The sequence below is a fragment of the Ranitomeya imitator genome, chromosome 10 (assembly GCF_032444005.1).
Source record: "Ranitomeya imitator isolate aRanImi1 chromosome 10, aRanImi1.pri, whole genome shotgun sequence".
NCBI lineage: Eukaryota > Metazoa > Chordata > Amphibia > Anura > Dendrobatidae > Ranitomeya > Ranitomeya imitator.
The window spans coordinates 35,520,509-35,546,523 of record NC_091291.1 but is presented as its reverse complement, the minus strand read 5'-3'; the positions used below and the strand labels follow the sequence as shown (position 1 = coordinate 35,546,523).

General features: G+C 40.6%; 1 protein-coding gene across 1 annotated transcript; it reads right to left on the bottom strand.

Moving 5' to 3' along the window:
* LOC138651901 (transcription factor Spi-B-like) lies at positions 1–25,805 on the bottom strand. Its single transcript, XM_069742496.1, has 6 exons — positions 25,679–25,805; positions 17,446–17,470; positions 15,116–15,224; positions 10,068–10,270; positions 7,435–7,588; positions 1–2,024 (listed from the first exon to the last, which is right to left on the bottom strand). The coding sequence occupies exons 1-6, from the start codon at positions 25,798–25,800 to the stop codon at positions 1,705–1,707; spliced, it is 933 nt and encodes a 310-aa protein (XP_069598597.1). The 5' UTR covers positions 25,801–25,805; the 3' UTR covers positions 1–1,704.
* Positions 25,806–26,015: the final 210 nt, after the last annotated feature.

Below are 26,015 nucleotides of genomic sequence, written 5' to 3'. Positions count from 1 at the left end.
TTTAATGATTTAAACACATTTTATTTTTTTTTAAAATAAGAAAAACACTTAACCATTTACATCAATTTCAACATTAACATCCCTTTAAAAATACAAGTATATACATAAAACCGCCACTCGAAAGAGATGAGGCCCTTCCTAGTCTCCCCCGTATGTTCTATATACAATGTGTGTGACTTTGGCCCTCCATATATCACATTAGTACCATATGAGTATAATGCTATTACGCCCTTCTGCTCTCGATTTGCACAGAATTACTGTTACATCAAAGGTGTCTGTGTTTATTATTTTACATCATGATTTTGCATGGGAAAAAAAATGATGTCTGGACCTAGAATGTTCAAGGTTGTCAATATATTTCTATTGACTCAGTAATGAGGATCCTATAGTCACCTAAGATGACTTTACTTTGGATCCTAGTGTCATACATTGTCATTCATTTCCTCAACTACTTTTTTTGCTATTTGATCTGAGAGCATCATCTTATAGCGGGAGATACCCTGATTGCAGCGATGTCAATTATTAGGCTGCTTTATGTAATTTCAATAGAATCACTATTTATCAGCAAGAGACTGAGTAGAGGACTACTTGTCTCATGCCATGCAGTCTTCCTGCTCTGTATAACCCCGCCCTCACCACTGATTGGTAGCTTTCTGCTTACACTGTACATAAGCAGCCAATCAGTGGTGTGGGAGGAGCTATACAAAGTTCAGATAACTGGACGATCTGCAGCAGAGGAAACAGTGATTTTTTTTTATTTTTTTTTAAATCAATACAGCACTAACAGTCTAATAATTGATACATTGCTGGAATCAGGATCTCTGCCTCTATAACATGTTGCTCTTAGTCGAGATAGCAAAAACTTGGTGACAGATTCCCTTTGAAGGTTGTCCAGTGCCTCTCATTTCAGCGTTAAAAGATACGGAGACAATATTTGAATTTGAAGCATGTGTACTATTAGGGCGCATGATACCTGCCTGGGTGGCTGATGGTCTGTCTAAAGGAGTGGACAATTAGTAGTAGATCTAAAGGATCCATATATATATGGCAGTGCTGGTGCTTGAGCTTCACTAGAATCATACAAGATCACAAGTCTCTTAATTGTATTTTTAATCTATCCAATATGGAAGAAAAGAAACGGACAAAAGAAATGGAAATGTGGGGGTAAAATATTTTTTTAGAAGAAATCTAATGATCTTACCAGAAGACATTTAGAGGGAAGGAAACAAAATATCAAAGAACACAAATTCTCTTACAGTAGAGGTTCTCTTGGTGTTTTTAGACCTTCTTGAAAAAGAGATCAGTATATTATTAAACGAAGATCACGCAAAGTCCACTTGTGTCAGGATAAGGCCTGGAAGTGGGCACGAGCTCTTCAGGCACCATTGGTGGTGATAATCTGGTTTTAAGGAACATTGTTGGGTTTCATCCTTCAGTTGATGGAAAATAAACTTTTTTCCCCCCTAAATTAATAGTCTTTATACGTTCCTCCTCCATGAACCAGATGGTTGTCAGATGCCAGTCGTGAAGAAGGTCGCTGGTAGGATTCTAGGCCTTACGTCTTCCTTCACTTACTATGATATTCTATGAAGATGTTGACGATAGTCCTATATACCTGCCATTGTGATGTCCACTAATCTTCATAGAAATAAGAAAACAAAAAAGAGTTTATAAAAATTGACAAGTCAGTAGATGATGGTTGGCTTACAAGAGAGGGAGCATGGTGGACTCCGCTTTCCTTTCGCTCAGTAATACGTTATCAAACTGATATGTCAGCTTCTTCTTCACCTTCCTGATCTCGCCAGTCTTGCCGTAGTTGCGTAGAGCACGGGCCATCTTCTGGTAGGTCATCTTTTTGCGGTTTCCCTTTTGTTGCCCCCATCTGTGAGCGAGAAGCTCTTTGTGCTTTGAGGAGAACTGAAAGGTCCCTCTCTCCCGGTCCAGCCACCAAATGCAATCTCTCATGTCGCCATTCTGGAGGAGCTCCAGGAGAAACTTGTACAGTCGGACCTTCTTACGAACGCCTTCAAGAAAAAAATACAATATGGTGGTTAAGTTTTGTAGAGTTTTATAAGTCCTTAGAGTTGGAAAAATAAAATCATGATGAGGAAAGCCTACACTAGTGATTTGCAGCTGTGCTTTATGGTAGCTATTTTGATTCATGTGTACGTCACCGGGGTCATCGTCTTACTTGATTTATAGGACAGTCCTATAACGATTATCGTTTATTAGTATTTACAGTGGATGGAACACACACTGTCACTGACTAATGATCCTCTGATAACAGCTAGCAGGCAATTTACTTTTTTTTGGTACCCTACAACTCCAAGAAACTGTCATTCATTGATGAAACAGAAGGCTAACGAGCCCTGTGCAGGACCTTCAGGAGGTCATTAGTTTCCATATTTAATATGCGTGAGCTTCATGTGAACTACTACAGTACTTGGAGCTTCGTGAAATCCTTGGGTCTCCTTGTAGGTCATTTCTTCATAAGAAGAAAAGATCGACCCATTTTGTTTTAAAGGGGTTTCACAGGAGCTATGAGCGAATGTGCTGGGATAAGGTGTTATCTAACTATGTTTGGGTGGTAACCGAGTGTCTTCGGCATGCTCAAAAAATGTGTTCGAGTGCCCGTGGCTGTTCGACAGGCGCAACGCATGTAGGGATTGCCTAACAAACAGGCCAAGGTTATTAAGGGAATAGGTGATTAATACCAAGACAGGTTATCAAACTTGGGGTTAGTCAGATTGGAAAAAAAGAAATGTTTAGGTGCAAACTTATTCGAATGTATAAATATATGAATGGACCATACAGAGATCTTTCTAATGATCTGTTTACACCTACGCCTGCTATGGTGATAGGGGGACGTCCTCTACATATAGAGGAAAAAGATTCAATCATCACAGATGCAGATTCTTTACTGTAAGAGTAGAGAGATTACAGATTATTTACTGTAAGCAGTGAGACTATGGATTCTTTACTTTAAGAGCAGTGATATTATGGTTTCTTTACTGTAAGAGCAGTGAGACTATGGATATTTTACTGTAGGAGCAGTGAGATTATCGTTTCTTTACTGTAAGAGCAGTGAGACTATGGGTTCTTTACTGTAGGAACAGTGAGATTATAGATTCTTTACTGTAAGAGCAGTGAAACTATGGATTCTTTACTGTAAGAGCATTGAGATTAGATTCTTTACTGTAAAGGCAGTGAGACTATGGATTCTTTACTGTAAAGGCAATGAGATTATATATTCTTTACTGTAAGAGCAATGAGATGATAGATTCTTTACTGTAAGAGCAATGAGATTAGATTATTTACTGTAAAGGCAATGAGATTATAGATTACTGTAAGAGCAGTGAGATTATGGATCCTTTACTGTAAGAGCATTGAGATTATAGATTCTTTACTGTAAGAGCAGTGAGACTATGCATTCTTTACTGTAAAGGCAATGAGATTATAGATCCTTTACTGTAAGAGCAGTGAAATTATGGATTCTTTACTGTAAGGGCAGCGAGAGTAGAGATTCTTTCCTGCAACAGCAGTGAGATTATGAAACAGTCTTCAACATGATGTTGTAATGGTTGATTCACTACAAAAGTAGCCTAGATGCCGTTCTTGACCCATATTACAGAATCTGGGTACTAGATTCTGTGATGGGACGTTGATCCAGGGAAGTAGTCTGATTGTTGTATGTGGAGTCAGGAAGGAATTTTTCCCTAATGGGACAATTAGCATATGTCTCTAGATCAACAGGCTGGGCTTTAGGTTGACTTCTGTCTACCTTCATCTTTGAAGAAGTGGCTACATGTCATATGAATTCTCTGCATTTACGAGCAGTCGATCGAGTGGCATCTAGACTCGTGATCGCTCTATCCACCCAGTGACAGCAGTGATAACGAGGCACATGGCACTTCCGGGCAAGTTCAGACACTGGAAATATAAGTATGACTTTTTTCTTATTAGGCCGGCGTCACACACAGCGTAAAACAATACGGTCCGTATATTACGGCCGTAATACGCTGAAAAGTCCCGAAAAAAGTGGTCCGTAGCTCCTCCGTAGGCAGGGTGTGTCAGCGTTTTTTGCGCATGGCATCCTCCGTATGTAATCCGTATGGCATCCGTACTGCGTGGTTTTCTCGCAGGCTAGCAAAACCAACATACCGCTATAGAAGTGATCCATGTGTCCCAAAAAGAAAAGAAAATATATATATACTGTCTATATATATATATATATATATATATATATATATATATATATATATATATATATATATATATATATATATATATATATATGTCAGTAGACACATATATTAGAGAGAAAAGCCGGTAATTCAGTGCGGTGTACAGTAATATCACACTGACAGCTTACAGTAGAATAGGTAGAATAAATGTGTACACATAGAATAGGTATATATATATATATATATATATGTCAGTGAGACACATATATGTATATATATTAATATTTATTCCAGCGCTAGACAGCTTGAAAGCCGGTAATTCAATTACCGGCTTTTTCCTTCTCCTTCCTAAAACCCGACATGATTTGAGACATGGTTTACATACAGTAAACCATGTCTTCTCTCCATTTTTTTTGCAGATTCCACACTACTAATGTCAGTAGTGTGTATCTGCAAAATTTGGCCGTTCTAGCTCTTAAAATAAAGGGTTAAATGGCGGAATAAATTGGCGTGGGCTCCCGCGCAATTTTCTCCGCCAGAGTAGTAAAGCCAGTGACTGAGGGCAGATATTAATAGCCTGGAGAGGGTCCACGGTTATTGGCCCCCCCCTGGCTAAAAATATCTGCCCCCAGCCACACCAGAAAAGGCACATCTGGAAGATGCGCCTATTCTGGCACTTGGCCACTCTCTTCCCATTCCCGTGTAGCGGTGGGATATGGGGTAATGAAGGGTTAATGCCACCTTGCTATTGTAAGGTGACATTAAGCCTAATTAATAATGGAGAGGCGTCAATTATGACACCTATCCATTATTAATCCAATACTAGTAAAGGGTTAAATAAAACACAAACACATTATTTAAAATTATTTTAATGAAATAAAAACAATGGTTGTTGCAGTATTTTATTCAACGCCCAATCCAGTCACTGAAGACCCTCGTTCTGTGAGTAAAAAAACATAATAAACCAACAATATACTTACCCTCCGCAGATCTGTAACGTCCAACGATGTAAATCCTTCTGAAGGGGTTAAAACATTTTGCAGCAAGGAGCTGTGCTAATGCAGGCTGCTCCTCGCTGCAAAACCCCAGGGAATGAGGCTAAAAATAGATCAATGATCTATATTTAGCTTCATTTGCGGTGAGGCGCCCTCTGCTGGCTGTTCATAGATCGTGGGAAATTACCTAGAAAGCTCCCTGGCTTTCTAGGTAATTTCCCACGATCTATGAACAGCCAGCAGAGGGCGCCTCACCGCAAATAAAGCTAAATATAGATCATTGATCTATTTTTAGCCTCATTCCCTGGGGTTTTGCAGCGAGGAGCAGCCTGCATTAGCACAGCTCCTTGCTGCAAAATGTTTTAACCCCTTCAGAAGGATTTACATCGTTGGACGTTACAGATCTGCGGAGGGTAAGTATATTGTTGGTTTATTATGTTTTTTTACTCACAGAACGAGGGTCTTCAGTGACTGGATTGGGCGTTGAATAAAATACTGCAACACCCATTGTTTTTATTTCATTAAAATAATTTTAAATAATGTGTTTGTGTTTTATTTAACCCTTCACTACAATTGGATTAATAATGGATAGGTGTCATAATTGACGCCTCTCCATTATTAATTAGGCTTAATGTCCCCTTACAATAGCAAGGTGGCATTAACCCTTCATTACCCCATATCCCACCGCTACACGGGAATGGGAAGAGAGTGGCCAAGTGCCAGAATAGGCGCATCTTCCAGATGTGCCTTTTCTGGGGTGGCTGGGGGCAGATATTTTTAGCCAGGGGGGGGCCAATAACCATGGACCCTCTCCAGGCTATTAATATCTGCCCTCAGTCACTGGCTTTACTACTCTGGCGGAGAAAATTGCGCGGGAGCCCACGCCAATTTTTTCCGCCATTTAACCCTTTATTTTAAGAGCTAGAACGGCCAAATTTTGCAGATACACACTACTGACATTAGTAGTGTGGAATCTGCAAAAAAAATGGAGAGAATACATGGTTTACTGTATGTAAACCATGTCTCAAATCATGTCGGGTTTTAGGAAGGAGAAGGAAAAAGCCGGTAATTGAATTACCGGCTTTCAAGCTGTCTAGCGCTGGAATAAATATTAATATATATACATATATGTGTCTCACTGACATATATATATATACCTATTCTATGTGTACACATTTATTCTACCTATTCTACTGTAAGCTGTCAGTGTGATTTTACTGTACACCGCACTGAATTACCGGCTTTTCTCTCTAACAGCGCTGCGTATTTCTCGCAAGTCACACTGCTTGTCCGTGTGTAATCCGTATTTTTCACGCTTCCATAGACTTTCATTGGCGTATTTCTTGCGCAGTACGGTGACAAACGCAGCATGCTGCGATTTTGTACGGCCGTAGAAAGCCGTATAATACTGATCAGTAAAATACGGCAGATAGGAGCAGGGGCATAGAGAATAATTGTGCCGTATTTTTTGCGAGTTTTACGGACGTAGATTCTGCGCTCTTACGTCCGTAAAACTCGCATGTGTGACGCCGGCCTTAGACTGAAACTAGTCACAAAATATAGGACGCATACCAAGTTTTCTTATTTTTAAGTGTAACCCCTTTCCTCTTAAATGGGTTGCACAGATTAAGAAGAAACAGCGCCAACACGTGTCCTCAGATTGTGTCTTCTGTTGCAGTTCAGCTCCTTGAGGGTATCTGTGCACACGCTGCGGATTACTCTGCGGATTTTTCCAGACTGATTTTGGTAAATCCGCAGGTAAACCGCACTGTGGATTTCCTGCGGAATTACCGCAATTTTTTAGCGGATTTTGTATGGATTCCACCTGCGGATTTACACCTGCGGATTCCTATTATGGAGCAGCTGTAAACCGCTGTGGCATCCACACAAAGAATTGACATGCTGCGGAATAAACAATGCAGCGTTTCCGCGTTTTTTTCCACAGAATGTGCACTGCGGATTTTGTTTTCCATAGGTTTACATGGTACTATAAACTCAGGGAAAACTGCTGCGAATCCACAGCGGCCAATACGCTGCGAATCAGCAGCAAAATCCGCAGCGTGTGTACATAGCCTTAAAGTAAATTTGTGTGGGTTGCAATACCGAACCCGACCTGTAGACTAGTGTGACACTGTTTTTTAAATCTTTTTAATCTTCGAGAAGGTATAACACTAAACCCTTTTGGTAGATAGATATATACACCGTATTATGCGACTTATTCTGCTGTATTTAAAATACGACAAATCTTCAAATACCTGGTTCACAACACCCAAAGCCAGAAGGCGAATCCCTGCTAGAATCGCTGTCGGACACCTCTAGATTTGGATCTGCAAAGTCATCTTCTTCAGAGCGGGAAGGACTCCGGAGATTACATGATAACGTATAGGTCTGAGGATATGGATTAAACGGCTGTAGAAAGAAAAATTCCACCATTAATACCACTGATGAGTATTAATACCACAGCCAGGCTTAGGCAGAGGGTTTATTGAATGATGAGTATTAATACCACAAGCAGGCTTAGGCAGGGGGTTCATTGAACGATGAGTATTAATACAACAAGCAGGCTAGGCAGGGGGTTCATTGAATGATGAGTATTAATACCACAGCCAGGCTTAGGCAGAGGGTTTATTGAACGATGAGTATTAATACAACAAGCAGGCTAGGCAGGGGGTTCATTGAATGATGAGTATTAATACCACAGCCAGGCTAAGGCAGAGGGTTTATTGAATGATGAGTATTAATACCACAGCCAGGCTTAGGCAGAGGGTTTATTGAATGATGAGTATTAATACCACAAGCAGGCTTAGGCAGGGGGTTCATTGAACGATGAGTATTAATACAACAAGCAGGCTAGGCAGGGGGTTCATTGAATGATGAGTATTAATACCACAGCCAGGCTTAGGCAGGGGGTTCATTGAACGATGAGTATTAATACAACAAGCAGGCTAGGCAGGGGGTTCATTGAATGATGAGTATTAATACCACAGCCAGGCTTAGGCAGGGGGTTCATTGAACGATGAGTATTAATACAACAAGCAGGCTAGGCAGGGGGTTTATTGAATGATGCGTATTAATACCACAAGCAGGCTTAGGCAGGGGGTTTATTGAATGATGAGTATTAATACCACAAGCAGGCTTAGGCAGGAGGTTTATTGAATGATGAGTATTAATACCACAGCCGGGCTTAGGCAGGGGGTTTATATAATGATGCGTATTAATACCACAGCCAGGCTTAGGCAGGGGGTTTATTGAATGATGCGTATTAATACCACAAGCAGGCTTAGGCAGGGGGTTCATTGAACGATGAGTATTAATACAACAAGCAGGCTAGGCAGGGGGTTCATTGAATGATGAGTATTAATACCACAGCCAGGCTTAGGCAGGGGGTTCATTGAACGATGAGTATTAATACAACAAGCAGGCTAGGCAGGGGGTTCATTGAATGATGAGTATTAATACCACAGCCAGGCTTAGGCAGGGGGTTCATTGAACGATGAGTATTAATACAACAAGCAGGCTAGGCAGGGGGTTTATTGAATGATGCGTATTAATACCACAAGCAGGCTTAGGCAGGGGGTTTATTGAATGATGAGTATTAATACCACAAGCAGGCTTAGGCAGGAGGTTTATTGAATGATGAGTATTAATACCACAGCCGGGCTTAGGCAGGGGGTTTATATAATGATGCGTATTAATACCACAGCCAGGCTTAGGCAGGGGGTTTATTGAATGATGCGTATTAATACCGCAGCCGGGCTTAGGCAGAGGGTTTATTGAATGATGCGTATTAATACCGCAGCCAGGCTTAGGCAGGGGGTTTATTGAATGATGCGTATTAATACCGCAGCCGGGCTTAGGCAGAGGGTTTATTGAATGATGCGTATTAATACCACAGACGGGCTTAGGCAGGGGGATTACTGAAGTGACACATGGATCACTATTCATAAACGTTTTCTATATTAAAGTGAGAAGATGAAGTTGGATTCACCACTCTGATCCTACACCATGTACAAGTCACAATACACATGAGCCAAGGTTGTTAAATCAATAGGAACATTTTTGGAGCTTTTGCTAATGCGTTTGTGTCTACCCTTGCAAAAGAAAAAGCCAAAATTTGCTGCATCAAGTTTCAGATCTTTTTCATTTCTGCGGTTTATTTGAAAAAAAAAAAAAAACTGGTGTTATGTAAAATGCGACAACTAAATTTAGGAGTAAAATGTGTCACAAATTAAGCCAAAATTTTTGTAAAATTTAGACAAAGTGTCTAAAGATGCGCCAAATTTGTTACCCAGCATGAACCACTTTAATAAATTTACGCCATTTTCAGACTTGTCTAGTCTAGAACTGGCTTTAAATACAAGTTAACTCTTGGCTCGTCCGAGTATTTTCGATGGGAAGAGAGGAAAAAGCCGCTGCGTATCGCCACTGAAATTCCAACTATCTAATTCTTCTCATTGACTAAGTACGCCGTATTGTGTTCCGAAACGCGTTGCCTTGTGCTTCCTGTCTCTTTATTTCAAATATTTTTGGAATTCATTTTTAATAACCAAATAAAGTTGTAATTTTTTTTTTACAAGAAGCTGGAACTTTTCTCTTTTTGCATCTATCCATGTTTATTCAGAACATGATTTCTTGTATAGTGGACTTTATATAATTATGGTGAACGGGCTTTTTTTCCACGTTCCCATTTTTCATTATTCTCCTCTCCCCTGACAAGTATGAAGAAGCCCCCAACTATATCAGATGGTCGTCCAGTCTTGTCAAAATTGCTGAGTTCACACTGTGCGCCATGAAGTTTTTGCAGTGGAATCTTATCAAATCTTAAAACCTTGAGTTTATGCTCTGAAAACTCAGAAAAAAGACTCCCTGTGCACTTTGGGATTCTTACCTCCGTACTGTATGGATCCTCAGGCATGGGACATTGAGTCAGACAAGGAGACGTTCCGCTAAGGTTCTGGTTGTTATCCTGGTAGTAATGGGGGTAATTTTCCTGCATGTAGGTGGAATCTTGAACATTTTGGAGTGGTGTTAGCTGGCTAATCTCGTACTCCTCATAACAGACATCATGTTCCATCAAGTTCCAAAAAAAGTCTAAAATCCGAAAAACAAGACATCAACCCATTACAAATCAAGAGGAAGGAATTAATGAAAAAGAATAATGCACAATCACTGAACTAGAGCAAGAAGACCTGACACATACTTGTTTTGTGACTCTCGGTTCGGTCGTATGGAATAAATGCAAAACATCTTGGAGAACCAACCACAGATCTTCTGCGGATATTGCTAGCACGCATTCTTTTGTTTCTTCCTGTAGTGCCAGACCTGATGTTGAAATCAGGGCTCTACGTTTGCACAAAGTCAGGGGTTTTGTAGGTGTATGAGTAACCAATTATACCAACCAGGAGAAAATGATCATCATTTTGATACCTAGGCTGAAGCACAGTAGTTGAAAAAGCTGTGTAGGTGGCTTAAAAGTGGGTGAGGAACCGCCAAACTCTGCTATAAAGGTGAGGTTGTGAAGGTAGTTATACTCCATCAGCAAGGTCTCTCCCAGGAAAAGAGATCAAAGCTCATTGGGGTTTCAAGCTGTTTTGAAGAAGCACCAAGACAATGTTGAGAGCTGCCCAAGGAAACTTAGTCAAGACAGACACATCAAGCTTGCTTCCTTTTGAAACTGGAAGATGTCCAGCAGTGCCATCAGCCAAGAACTGGCAGCAACCACTGGGACTCAGCTAGACCTATCTACTGTTAAGAGAAGTTTGGACAGAAGCTGTCTTCGTGGAAAAATTCCTTGAAAGTTTTGAGGGTGGCATTTCAACAAATGATATTGGGTTTTTGGTCAGGATTTATGGTGTTTTCAAGGCTAAGAAATACGGGCAGATATCTATCCATCATTCAATACTATTAAGTAGGCATCTAATTGTCTCCAGATATATTCTGCATTGGGATAACAACCCCAAACATCCAGTGCAAAAAGGAACGAAGATTCCTGGAAGTGATCCCACAGATCTCTGATCTTAACATCATCCAATCTGTGTAAAATTGCACAAATGACATCCACAGAAGATCTGCGGTTAGTTCTCCCAGATGTTTGGAATAACCTGCCTGCCGAGTTCCTTCAAAACCTGTGTACAACTGTACCTAGAAGAACTGATGCTTTTTTGAAGGCAAAGGGCAGTCACGCCACATATTAATGTGATTTAGATTCTATTTTTCACAACATTCTTACTTTTTAGCATTTTTTTTAACACTTGGCTAAAATATTGAATATTTTAAGTATCACAATGTTAGGAGGGATGGCTTTTATGCAGCTTTTCTTGCTTAAAAAGGCAAAGAAGAAATACAGTGCACAACATAACATTTACAAAACTGCACAATGTCGAATTTTCAGAACCGAATTGCCACCTATGATTCAAACCTAAATATTGAAGTGTGTCTGTGGTTAGGAGATCGCGATTGCTGGAGGTCCGACTTCTGACACCACTGCTGATACTCAAAATGGGGCACTACACACCCCATACTGAATGAAGGTGGTCAATCATGCACACCTCCTCTTCACCCATGGTCCATGGCACTGCTGGAGATAGTTGTCAGCTCCAGCATTGTCATGGAGAATCAATGGAGCAGATTTTCGTCTTCGGTGGGAGTCCCAGAGGTCGGATTCTCAGTGATTAGAAAGTTATCACCTGTCCTATGCATAAGGAAGAACGTCCATACTTGGTATCAGGGCTGTGGAGCCAGTAAGCCAAACCTCCAACTCGGACTCCTCAATTTCCATGACACCGACTCAGACTCCACCAAAATGAGCTCCGACTCCGACTCTACAGTCCTGCCAGGGCTGTGGAGTCAGTAAGCCAAATCTCCGGCTCCTCAATTTTCATGACACCGACTCCGACTCTACAGCCCTGCTTCGTATAAACCCTGAGGTTTTGGTGGTTTTTGCAACAAATTTTAAGGCATAAAAAGCTACTGTAAAAACGACAACTATTTTTTTCACACGGTTTTTGTGTAGGTTGGGTATTTTTTTTTTCCATTAGCGAGGCTGAAACAACCAAATTATTAACATGATGTTTTTTTTCAGCATGGAAAAAAAGTAAGGGGAAAAACAGTGCCGTCCACGCTACTACAATAAAAGCATACAGTGATGGAGATAATGAAGACTGTAATGTTAGTGATAGGGTTTATTAGAAGGGAGGGCACAGAGCTTCCTTTGTTAGGGAACTGTTAAGGAACTGCCAGCTCCCGCTTTCCATACAACAGTCTTGCAAATTTCCTAGAGGATTATTTGCATGCCACCTCCAGCCCTAACAAGGTCTTTGTATTATATGCCCCATGCAGGAGAAAAGATCTGTGGCCTAAGGATGGGAGATCAGTATCTGGCAGGGAGGATATGGAGGAGAAGGGACCCCATTACAATTAGCCCCCTACTTCCAGGTCTAGGGATGTGTCATGTCACTTATCCTAGCATTGGAAAATAGCATGTTTTTAGTTTGCTGCTAAACACCTTTTCTGAATGTTTCCATTCAATGGCAGCAACATTTTTATATATGTATATTTTTTTTTTATTTATTTTTTTTAAGCAGAAACGGGGACCTGGTGACTGGGGCTCTTTAAGACGCCTGCTGCGGTCTGATGAGTAATGGTCACATGTAATTCGGAGATTTCCCTGTCTTGTTTCATTACTGTTTTTTTTTTTTTTTGTAGTCAGACTCGTCATATACCACAACTGTTAAGCTCAGAGAGACATTTATAACGTTGTGACGCGTCAATCATCATCTTAAAGACGCAGTCAGACAGCCATATAAATAGAACCGTGATCTGAATGCAATGCACGGACTGGCTGACCGAGATCCGAGTGCAATGCAAGGACTGGCTGACCAAGATCTGAATGCAATGCACAGACTGGCTCACTGAGATCAGAATGCAATGCAAGGACTGGCTGACCGAGATCTGAATTTAATGCATGGACTGGCTGACCGAGATCCGAATGCAATGCACGGACTGGCTCACCGAGATCAGAATGCAATGCACAGACTGGCTGACCGAGATCTGAATGCAATGCACGGACTGGCTGACCGAGATCCGAATGCAATGCACAGACTGGCTGACCAAGATCCGAATGCAATGCATGGACTGGCTGACCGAGATCTGAATTTAATGCACAGACTGGCTGACCAAGATCTGACTGCAATGCAAGGACTGGCTGACCGAGATCTGAATGCAATGCACAGACTGGCTGACCAAGATCCGAATGCAATGCACAGACTGGCTGACCAAGATCCGAATGCAATGCAAGGACTGGCTGACCGAGATCTGAATGCAATGCACAGACTGGCTGACCAAGATCCGAATGCAATGCAAGGACTGGCTGACCGAGATCCGAATACAATGCACAGACTGGCTGACCGAGATCTGAATGCAATGCACAGACTGGCTGACCAAGATCCGAATGCAATGCACGGACTGGCTGACCGAGATCTGAATGCAATGCACAGACTGGCTGACCGAGATCCGAATGCAATGCAAGGACTGGCTGACCGAGATCCGAATACAATGCACAGACTGGCTGACCGAGATCTGAATGCAATGCACAGACTGGCTGACCAAGATCCGAATGCAATGCACGGACTGGCTGACCGAGATCTGAATGCAATGCACAGACTGGCTGACCGAGATCCGAATGCAATGCAAGGACTGGCTGACCGAGATCCGAATGCAATGCACAGACTGGCTGACCGAGATCTAAATGCAATGCACGGACTGGCTGACCGAGATCCGAATGCAATGTACGGACTGGCTGACCGAGATCCGAATGCAATGCACGGACTGGCTGACCGAGATCTGAATGCAATGCACGGACTAGCTGACCGAGATCTGAATGCAATGCACAGACTGGCTCACCGAGATCAGAATGCAATGCACAGACTGGCTGACCAAGATCCGAATGCAATGCATGGACTGGCTGACCGAGATCTGAATGCAATGCACGGACTAGCTGACCGAGATCTGAATGCAATGCACGGACTAGCTGACCGAGATCTGAATGCAATGCACGGACTGGCTGGAGGCTTTCCTGACCCAAGAGCATGAAGGCTTCATATATTTCTATATGTCGGAGCACTGAGGTCAGATCTCGGTCCAATTTATACGATCATCTGACTGTCCCCTAATTATAAAGCATTTTGCACATGTATCCATAAATTACACAGACTAAGGATGAAATCAGTCATCCGTGTATCACGGTCCGGGTCAGGCACCAGTCTCCTGATTTGAACTGGACAGCCTTGTATATATATGCCTATGATGCTCTCAAGATTTGGTCATAGTTCTGGCATCGGGTCATGATACACGGAAAGTGTAAAATCAGGAGGGTCACAAACCGCACATGCATTGCCAGCTCTACCCATTTCTACTCTTGCCTAAGAACGCTCTTTTCACAATGATCTTGCAGTCCAATTATTTGACAAAAAGCTTGTTCGTCGGGTGAAACAATCTTTCGTGCTGAGATCGTTTCACCCGACGAAACAGGACCTGTGCTGCCTAGAACAATGGCTGCCTATGTGCACTGAATGATTTATTACAAATCGTTCAGACAGCATCTGAAGCGGGATCGGCCTGTTTAGGATATGAGACAACCGGCTAGAATGTTGATTAGTCGGCGGTCATAAAAGTTGCACATCGTGCACTGTAAATGGACTATTGGTCCCCAATTTTAGACCCTTATATCTCATCGGGGGATCAAATGACCATTCTCTCGGTAGGTGGAGATCTCAGGCCACCGCCTGTCAGACATTTATGGCAAATCCGGTAGATACACAGCCGGCCATTGTTTGCTCGTCGGATATCTTCCTCATTTAACTATCAAATAGTCGTGATATTAATACCCAAAGTATTATGTGTAGTAATGGAGGATGGAGGGAGGGATGTGTGCTTTACCTAAGTGAGGCTCAGGCTCAATGGTCTGTGGTAAGTTGCCGGGATGTTTGGTGACGTTCTCCAAGTCTTGAAGCATCATATCAGGATATTGAGGAAAAGCGTGCATGCCCTGCGAAGGAACAGGCTCGTTATAAGGTTATAATATGCCTTGGTCATATAGGGACTTGTAGTTCTTGCCACAGGTTGGAAACCATTAGTTTCTATTTTTACAAAAAAAAAAAACAGATAGACCACGTTTTACACAGACATCTATTTATTTCAATACACGACAGTCAACACAACATTTATTAAGGAGTGGTAATGGAAAATGACCAGAGGTGTCTTTTCCTTACAGCGTCTGTCATTCTTGGACAAAATGGAGGAAAAGGAATAGATTCCAGTTCACTTTTCATTTGTTTTCACAGTCCTCAATTTCAAGACTCTAACTAACACGAGCAGGCCTCATTTCTCAAAGAAGGCCTCGTTGTCCATGGCAACCAATCAGGGCTCAGCTTTCATTTCTTAAATGGCTCTGGAAAAATGAAAGCTGCGCTGTGATTGGTTGCAATGGTTACCAAGGCCAGTTGTGGTAAATAAAGTCTGATATGCCAGAAAATATAATCATTTCTAATCTTTAAAGATACGGAGGGGACTACACTAAAAATTAGTAATGTATGTTGGGAAACAATGGAGAGGTGGAAGCTCAGAAGTTGGTAGTTGTGAGCAGTGGAGATGGAACTTGCCCATAGCAACCAATCAGATGAGAGCTCTCTTTTTTTTAAGACCCGTTGCAAAATAAAAGCAGCAATCTCATTGGTTGATATAAGAAACTCCATGTATCCCGCCCATGCAGGACAGGGAGAAGGATTTAGGAAGTGGTAGTGGAACTATGTATAGGTCTATGGCGGATTAATAAGTGTAACACCCTGCCGTGACCATTACTAATGCCTATCCACAAAAATGGGCCGTAGAACAGCCGTTTGTTAGTTGAACATACATCTCAGACCTCATCGGCCAATATTGGATTTTTAAGCAATTGATGCAAAAAGTGCTGATCATCAGACAAAAAAAATCCACTAAGTCCGAGTAAACAGACACAATAATAACGGGATCAGTCAACAGCAGCTTTAGTCTCTGCTCAGCATAATGGCAGCTGGATACTATCAGCTATCTGGACCTGAACACAGTATACGGGACATCACCTAAGTAGAGGAAAAATCGAATAGACTAAACAGAGACTATATTAACGGGATCAGTCAACAACAGCTTGTTGTTAGCTTCCAGATTCCATTCTACGTGGCAGAAAATATCAGCAAGCAGGAACTGTAATCGGTATATGGGACATCACCTCGGTAGGGGGAAAACTTGACCAAAGACTAAACGGAGACAAGGATAACTGGATCTATCAACAAAAGTTTATTGTTAGTCTCTGTCCAGTATAATGGAGCCTGGAAATGGTATATGGGATATCACCTCAGTAGGGGAAAACATTAAGCTAAACAGAGACAATATTAACTGCATCCGCCAACAACAGCTTGCTGTTAAGTTTCCAGGCTCCATTCTACTGGGCAGAAACTATCAGCGAGCTGGACCTGAAAATGGTATACAGGACATCACCTCAATAGGAGGATTACATGACCATAGACTAAACAGAGACAAGAATAACTGGATCCGTCAACAACAGCTTGTTGTTAGTCTCTGCCCAGTATAACAGAGCCTGGAAATGGTATATGGGATATCACCTCAGCAGGGAGAAAACATAATAAACTAATGAGACACAATATTAACAGGATCAGTCAACAACAGCTTGCTGTTAGTTTCTGCCAAGTAGAATGGAGCCTGGAAACTATCAGCAAGCTGGACCTGTAAATGGCATACAAGACATCACCTCAGTAGGGGAAAAACATATCAATAGACTACACAACAGAGACAACAATAACAGAGGATCCATCAACAACAGCTTGTTGTTAGTTTCCAGGCTCCATTCTACTGGGCAGAGACTATCAGTGAGCTGGACCTGAAAATGGTATACGGGACATCACCTCAGCAGGCGAAAAACATAACAATAAACTAAACAGTGACAACAATAATAGAGGATCCATCAACAACAGCTTGTTGTAAGTTTCCAGGTAGCAATGTGCTACACAAGAAAATAGTAAGCTTCTGTTCCTTAAAAGTAAAGGAGCAAATTCACTAATCCACAGTTTAGCCCCCCCTTTTTTTTTTCTTGCCGCCGCTAATTACTAAAAATTATATACCAGATCCTTAATATAGTTTATTGTTACTTCTATGTGGCTTTTCCCTATTTACACACATACACATATAAGTATAAACATATAGGGATGACTTACCAAGCAACTAAAAGTACTGTCGATGCTGTGGAGAAAAAAGAAAAATACAAAAGTCATTTACAACGGTCAGAGCACGGCACTGGGCACTAACACAAAACTTCCTAACAGTCGATTCATATCTTCATCACACTTCCTGAAATGGCGCTGACGAATAAGACACATGATAGAAGTGAGAATACATATATATATATATTATTATTATTACATTATTATTTATTAAAGTCCCATGGATTCCAGTACCACCTCTATGCTGATGACACTCAGATCTACCTTTCTGGCCCAGACTTCACCGCTCTGCTGTCCAGAATCCCGGAGTGTCTATCAGCCATCTCCTCATTCTTCTCCTCTCGCTTCCTCAAACTCAATGTGGACAAATCTGAACTCATCATCTTTCCTCCATCTCATAGATCTTCCTTACCTGACCTATCTATCACAATTAATGACATCACGCTTTCCCCCGTACCGGAAGTCCCCTGCCTCGGAGAAACCTTCGACTCTGCCCTGTCTTCCAAACCGCACATCCAAGCTCTTTCCACCTCCTGTCGCCTTCAGCTCCAAAATATCTCCAGAATCCGTCCTTTCCTCAACTGTCAATCTACTAAAATGCTTGTGCATGCCCTCATCATGTCCCGCCTTGACTACTGCAACATCCTTTTCTGCGGCCTCCCCGCAAACACCCTTGCACCTCTCCAGTCCATCCTTAACTCTGCTGCCCGACTAATTCATCTCTCTCCTCGCTACTCCTCTGCTTCCCCCCTCAGCAAATCTCTTCACTGGCTCCCATTCCCTCAGCGTATCCAGTTCAAATTACTAATACTGACCTACAAAGCCATCCATAACCTGTCTCCTCCATATATCTCTGAAGTAACCTCCCGATATCTTCCCTCACGTAATCTCCAGTCCTCCCAAGACCTCCTTCTCTCCTCCACACTTATTCGCTCCTCATCCAACCGCCTCCAAGACTTCTCCCGAATATCCCCCATCCTCTGGAATTCTTTGCCCCAACACATCCGACTATCAACCACAGTCAGATCCTTCAGACGGAACCTGAAAACTCATCTCATCAGGAAAGCCACCAGCCTGCACTGACCCCGCTGCTGCCTCATCACTATCGAAGCTACCGCCTCACCAACACCGGAGCTACCGCCTCACCAACACCGGAGCTACCGCCTCACCAACACCGGAGCTCCTGCAACCCTCGACCTACTGTCTCCTTCCCCACCATCCTGTAGAATGTAAGTCCGCAAGGGCAGGGTCCTCGCCCCTCTGTATCAGTCTGTCATTGTTAGTTTGTTTACTGTCAGTGATATCTGTAATTTGTATGTAACCCCTTCTCATGTACAGCACTATGGAATCAATGGTACTATATAAATAATAATAATTATTATTATTTTTATTTTTTTACACTATAGCCAGAAACTGTTGTAATAAACTTGCTATAATCCAGAGGTAAATTCCTTGTTAACCAAAACTTTCGTAAGTGCTTTTCTATCGATTGATCAGTTATTAATTAAGAGAATAATATACTGAATCTTTTCCCACAACCTGCGCATCACTCCACTCAGCTCCTCCTGAGACTAGCCGATCAGACTACATGATTAAAGTGATATTTCCCTTTAAGATTGAACATGTATATAATGGAAACTAATGAGCAGCTGACAATACATTCAGAAACCATTTTGCATCATATTGTTGATGGTTATCCAATAATCCAGATAATAATTCAGAATATTTGATAATCTATCACCCATTAATTCTAACTCACTTCAGTTTAAAATCATTTTTTTCCTGTAATACCTATAGTTTTTCACATCATTATTTTTTCTTATAGGGAAACATTAATCTTTTTTTGGTATGATAACTTCTGATAGGCCTATAGACATTAAACGTCCGGGCGGTTCACACTTTTCTCTCCACTGACATTTTAAAATGTCAGTGCAGAGTAAGCAGCTTGTAGTAGTTGTGCAGCTGCAGAGGCAGGGAGCTGGCTGTCAGACACAGACGGACTCGCCACATAGATTTATTACCACGTCTGCCTTCCTGATCAGTGTGCACACAATGTTGAACAAGCATTGTGTATACACATAAGGACTGACAGTGCTTCCTCTTCAGGACCCAGTGGTCATGTCATCACTGGATGTAGAGAGGAAGCAGGAGCTGATGGATTCTGGAAGAATGGGTCAGCTCTGCTATGCAGCCAGGAGGCTGAATTTCCCCTGTAACTGGGGCTACTATTCCAGTCCCAGTTAAAGGTGAACTCAGCAATAAAAAAATTGTATTAATAATGTAATTATTGTAGGACTGACAGTGCTTCCTCTTCAGGACCCAGTGGTCATGTCATCACTGGATGTAGAGAGGGAGCAGGAGCTGATGGATTCTGGAAGAATGGGTCAGCTCTGCTATGCAGCCAGGAGGCTGAATTTTCCCTGTAACTGGGGCTACTATTCCAGTCCCAGTTAAAGGTGAACTCAACAATAAAAAAATGTATTAATATTGTAATTATTGTAGGACTGACAGTGCTTCCTCTTCAGGACCCAGTGGACATGTCATCACTGGATGTAGAGAGGGAGCAGGAGCTGATGGATTCTGGAAGAACGAGTCAGCTCTGCTATGCAGCCAGGAAGCTGAAATTCCCCTGTAACTGGGGCTAATATACCAGTCCCAGTTAAAGGTGAACTCAACAATAAAAAAATGTATTGATAATGTAAATAATATGCGTGAATTCAGCCGCCTAAAGGAATGTCGGAATCTGTCCTTCTGGATTTGGGTAAGCTAGGATATTTTTTTTATGTTACTGGAACATGACTATTTTCTATCGCTCTCTGCTGAGGGTTGTAGTTTAGTTTCCCCTTTTTCTCAGAATAAAAAGCAATTGCACAAGTTCTATATCTCACACATACGTCTCCCAAGCAGTAGACATTTATTATTTTTACCACTTTACTAGCCCTATGGGAAAGCGATGCAGTTGCAAAAGGAAAGTCCAATACGTCGACAGAAAGGCTAGACCTGTGCGTCATTGGTGCCGCCTTCTGCTTCTTGGATCACGGCCCGCACAGTTCCATCGCCCACATTGGCGCTCATTCTGTGCATCTTACTGCCCCAAGGGAGAGAATTTTGCATAGCAGGGAAAGGGAGATACTATAAAAGTAACAGAAGTAGAATTCTGTTTTGCTCTAATGAAACACAATGACATAAAAAAAAAAATCACCAAAGCTACATGAAGGTAAAAGGGCTCCGCTTATCAATGTGTCTAAATTTGGCACCTACTCATGCTCGATGCACTGGCAAAAATTATCATTCACCAGCTTTTTCCTCCAGAGATATATGTATACTGCAAGATCGCAACTTAAGTTGGATGAGCCTTTGACGGAAAAAGAAAAGCATAGCCCTAAGTGTAGTATGCAGAACATATTGTAACCGTATGATTTCTAATTGCCAAGAGGTTCTGCAGGGGCCGGCATGTTCTCCAATTTGTAACAATACAGTTTTTATTTAAAGGGACATAGGCTGAGTCTGCAACAAGCAGATACTATAGTGGCCACTAGGGGGAGCTGCTGAAGATCTGTTTCTGTGCAATTATACTTGTCCAAGACTGATAGCACAAGCCGGCAGGCAGTTCCGCCAATAGCTTCTATATAAGTTTTGGTTAACTCCAAATATCTATATACAGGTGCATCTCACTAAATTAGAATACCATCAAAAAGTTAATTTATTTCAATTCTTCAATACAAAAAGTGAAACTCATATTATATAGAGTCATTACAAACAGAGTGATCTACAGTGTGTCCGTAAAGTCATGGCGCACTTTTAAACAGTCACTGGAAAGCAACAAAAAAAAGATAGAAATGTGAAATCTGCTCCAAATAAAAGAAAAACTCTCCCAGTTTCATACTTATTCAGTGCAGTTCGGTGTGGGTTCCATTTGTTGCCCTACACACATCCAAACGATAGCATAAGCTTGTGGTTGCATGATGATGTCCCAGACCTGGCACTGTATTAATCAGAGTTCAGTTTATCACGGGTTAATCTGACTTGGGGCTCAGCAACAGCTTAAATGAGTTTGTGTTGTTTGATTGGTTCTTGTTATCTCTCCTCATGAACAGGTCTGATATGATTAGGACAGAGAAAGTGCACCATGACTTTACAGACACACTGTATTTCAAGTGTTTATTTCTGTTAACGTTGATGATTATGGCTTACAGCCAATGAAAACCAAAAAGTCATGATCTCGGTAAATTAGAATACTTTATAACACCAGCTTGAAAAAATGGTTTTAAACTCTGAAATGTTGGCCTACTGAAATGTATGTTCAGTAAATGCACTCAATACTTGGTCGGGGCTCCATTTGCATCAATTACTGCATCACTGCGGTGTGGCATGGAGGCGATCAGCCTGTGGCGCTGCTGAGGGGTTATGGAGGCCCAGGTTGCTTTGATATCAGCCTTCAGCTCATCTGCATTGTGGGGTTTGGTGTCTCACTTTTTTCTTGACAATACTCCATAGATTCTCTATGGGGTTAAGGTCAGGCGAGTTTGCTGCCAATCAAGCTCAGTGATACTGTTGTTTGTAAACCAGGTATTGGTACTTTTGGCAGTGTGGACTGGTGCCAATTCCTGCTGGGGAATGACATTTCCATCTCCAAAAAGCTTGTCGCAGAGGGAAGCATGAAGTGCTCTAATATTTCCTGGTAGACGGCTATGATGACTTTGGTCTTGATAAAACACAGTGGACCTACACCAGCAGATGGAAACTTCACACTAGACCTCCAGCAGCTTGGATTGTGGCCTCTCCACTCTTCCTCCAGACTCAGAGACCTTGATTTCCAAGGCACCGTCCACACTGCCAAAACTACCAATACCTGGTTTATAAACAACAGTATCACTGTGCTTGATTGGCAGAAAACTCGCCTGACCTTAACCCCAATAGAGAATCTATGGAGTATTGTCACGAGGAAGATGAGAGACACCAGACCCAACAATGCAGATGAGCTGAAGGCTGCTATCAAAGCAACCTGGGCTTCCATAACCCCTCAGCAGTGCCACAGGCTGATCGCCTCCATGCCACGCCACATTGATGGGGTAATGGATGCATAAGGAGCCCGACCAAATTTTGAGTGCATTTACTGATCACACATTTCAGTAGGCCAACATTTCAGACTTTAAAATAATTTTTTCAAGCTGGTGTTATAAAGTATTCTAATTTACTGAGATAATGACTTTTGGGTTTTCATTGGCTGTAAGCCATAATCATCAACATTAACAGAAATAAAGACGTGAAATAGATCACTCTGTAATGACTCTATATAATATATGAGTTTCACTTTTTGTATTGAAGAACTGAAATAAATAAAATTTTTGATGATATTCTAATTTTGTGAGATGCACCGGTTGCTATCTATAAAAATGCAAGAAAATGTACAAAATACATATGGTGCCAGACCCCAGGTTGTAACCAACAACCGAAATTAAATAAGGAGTTCAGAAAAGTCCTGACATTTTTTCAGGACTTATCCATCGTTCTATCTATAATCTATCTATCACTTCATCCATTCATCCAGCTCTCATCTATCTATCTATCATCTATCTATCATCTATCTATTATCTATCATTTATCTATCATCTATTATCTATCTATCTATCATCTATTATCTATCATCTATCTATTATCTATCTATCATCTATTATCTATCATCTATTATCTATCATCTATTATCTATCATCTATTATCTATCATCTATTATCTATCTATCTATTATCTATCATCTATCTATTATCTATCATCTATCTAGTATCTATCTATCTATCTATCATCATCTATTATCATCTATCTATCTATCATCTATCTATCATCTATCTATCATCTATCTATTATCTATCATTTATCTATCATCTATTATCTATCTATCTATCTATCTATCTATCTATCATCATCTATTATCATCTATCTATCTATCTATCTATTATCTATCATCTATCATCTATTATCTATCTATCATATATCTCTCTATTATCTATCTATCTATCATCTATCTATCACTTCATCCATTCATCCAGCTCTCATCTATCTCTTTATCTATCTATCATTTATCTATTATCTATCTATTGTATCTATCCATTGTATCTATTGTATCTATCTATTTTGTCTCAATATGTAAATATGATAATTTTTTCCATTATTTTAATATCTATTTGCAACCCTAATATCTATGTAATATCTATGCACCAATCCATCTCTCCCGAACATCTACTTCTTACTAAAATGTAATCAGTTATGATGTAATAAACTTTAGGAAACATTAAATGACGTGTACTATCATATGGAGCAAGATTTCATCCAGATATATATTTTATTTGCCACCGTTCTGTCTGGGCCCCAAAACAGTTTCTCATTGTTTGAAGATCAATATTTTAGGAATGATTAATACTTAGCATATAACATCGGCGTGTCAACTACAGCTCGGACCGTGCAAAGTGCAATCAGAGCAAGAAAGGAGAGGAACAAAAAAACAGCAAACTTCTGTAACATTAATAAAGTAAATGATGGCGTGTACATCACAATGTCCATGGCTCCTCATCTAACGGGGCCCATTACCAGAGAGCAGAAACCCTGCTGTATCCAGGACGGAGCATCATCTACAGGAATTCTTAGTACTTCGGTAATGAATGATATCTACAGGTCACACCCATCCCAAAACGGAGACCTGTCTGTGCCAATATCTCCCCATATATCCTCTAGTGCTAAGTTACCCCATATCTACCCATCTCATATCTACAGAACAATACATTCAACACATGCAGAACATTTTTAGTCCAACTATTGACCATCACATATCTGTTATGTATCCATTTCATATCTATTATCTATCATCTATCTATCATCTATCTATCTATCTATCTATCGATCTACTATTATCTATCTATCTATCATCTATCGATCTACTATCTATTATCTATCTATATATCTACTATTATCTATCTATCTATAGATCTACTATCTATTATCTATCTATAGATCTACTATCTATTATCTATCTATAGATCTACTATCTATTATGTATCTATAGATCTACTATCTATCTATCTATCTATCGATCTACTATCTATAGATCTACTATCTATTATCTATCTATAGATCTACTATCTATTACCTATCTATATATCTACTATTATCTATTATCTATCATCTATTATCTATCTATCATCTATCTATCTATAGATCTACTATCTATTATCTATCTATAGATCTACTGTCTATCATCTATCTATAGATCTACTATCTATTATCTATCTATAGATCTAGTATCTATTATCTATCTATATATCTACTATCATCTATCTATCTATAGATCTACTATCTATTATCTATCTATAGATCTACTGTCTATCATCTATCTATAGATCTACTATCTATTATCTATCTATAGATCTAGTATCTATTATCTATCTATATATCTACTATCATCTATCTATCTATAGATCTACTATCTATTATCTATCTATAGATCTACTATCTATTATCTATCTATAGATCTACTGTCTATCGTCTATCAATCATCTATTATCTATCATCTATTTATCTATCTATTCAAACTGTCCATTTACCTATGTAATACCTATCTCATATCTGTTCACACCCATCTATATACCTGTCTAAGTAATATCTATCTTTAAAAAAAAATAAGTAAAAAAAAAATGAAAAAATAGAAAAGTTACAGAACATCTTAAATATCTGCACATGGAACATTTAGCTCAGGTCCATCTACAATATAATATCTATTAAATAAATAATAATAAAAAAAACAACTCCATAATATGTATTATAAGGTTGGAGATCTTTTATTTTATACATCAAGTTATTGATTGTAGTTAAGTAATAACTGTCTACATAATATATATCCATCTAGTAAAAAAAAATCTATATAGGAAACATACAATATCTATATCTTTTCATAGATATTATATTTTTCTTATATAGGGGAAAAAAAGAAATGTAAACATAATATGTATTAAAACAATGCACACATACTGTATATACATGCACCTATTGATCTCCTATGTATTCATCCATGTGATGTTTGTCCATCTACGTATAGCCGCAGCAGTGTGCGCACCGCTAGTGGTGGGTCGGTCGCACAGACAGGACTGCGGTTACACACAAGGGACGCCGACCCCCCGACATAACCATCACAGTCAACTGATGAATTAAAAAATAAATTAATTAAAGCACCCCCTACCGTAGTGAGTCCAGGGAGACCATCGTTATGGGCAGGACGGTGAGGCTGCCGCTGGCAGTGAGGTTCGCTGTACAGATGGGTCTGTCTTTATGGCGCCCCTTCCAAACTCTAATATCACACATTTACCTGAGGCGTGCTTTTTAACTTTTTTTGCTTGAGGGAGGGACAAGTCCTACAAGTCACAGGAGGAGCCACAGGTTTCACAATAGAGGAGATGCACATGTGCACAGTGATAGCACGGCCCCACTGACAGCCTGCCCGTCACCCACAGAGGAGGCAGCCATGTACAGCCTCCACCAGCAGACTCCTCTGCTGCAGCGCTACACTGGCCTCACAA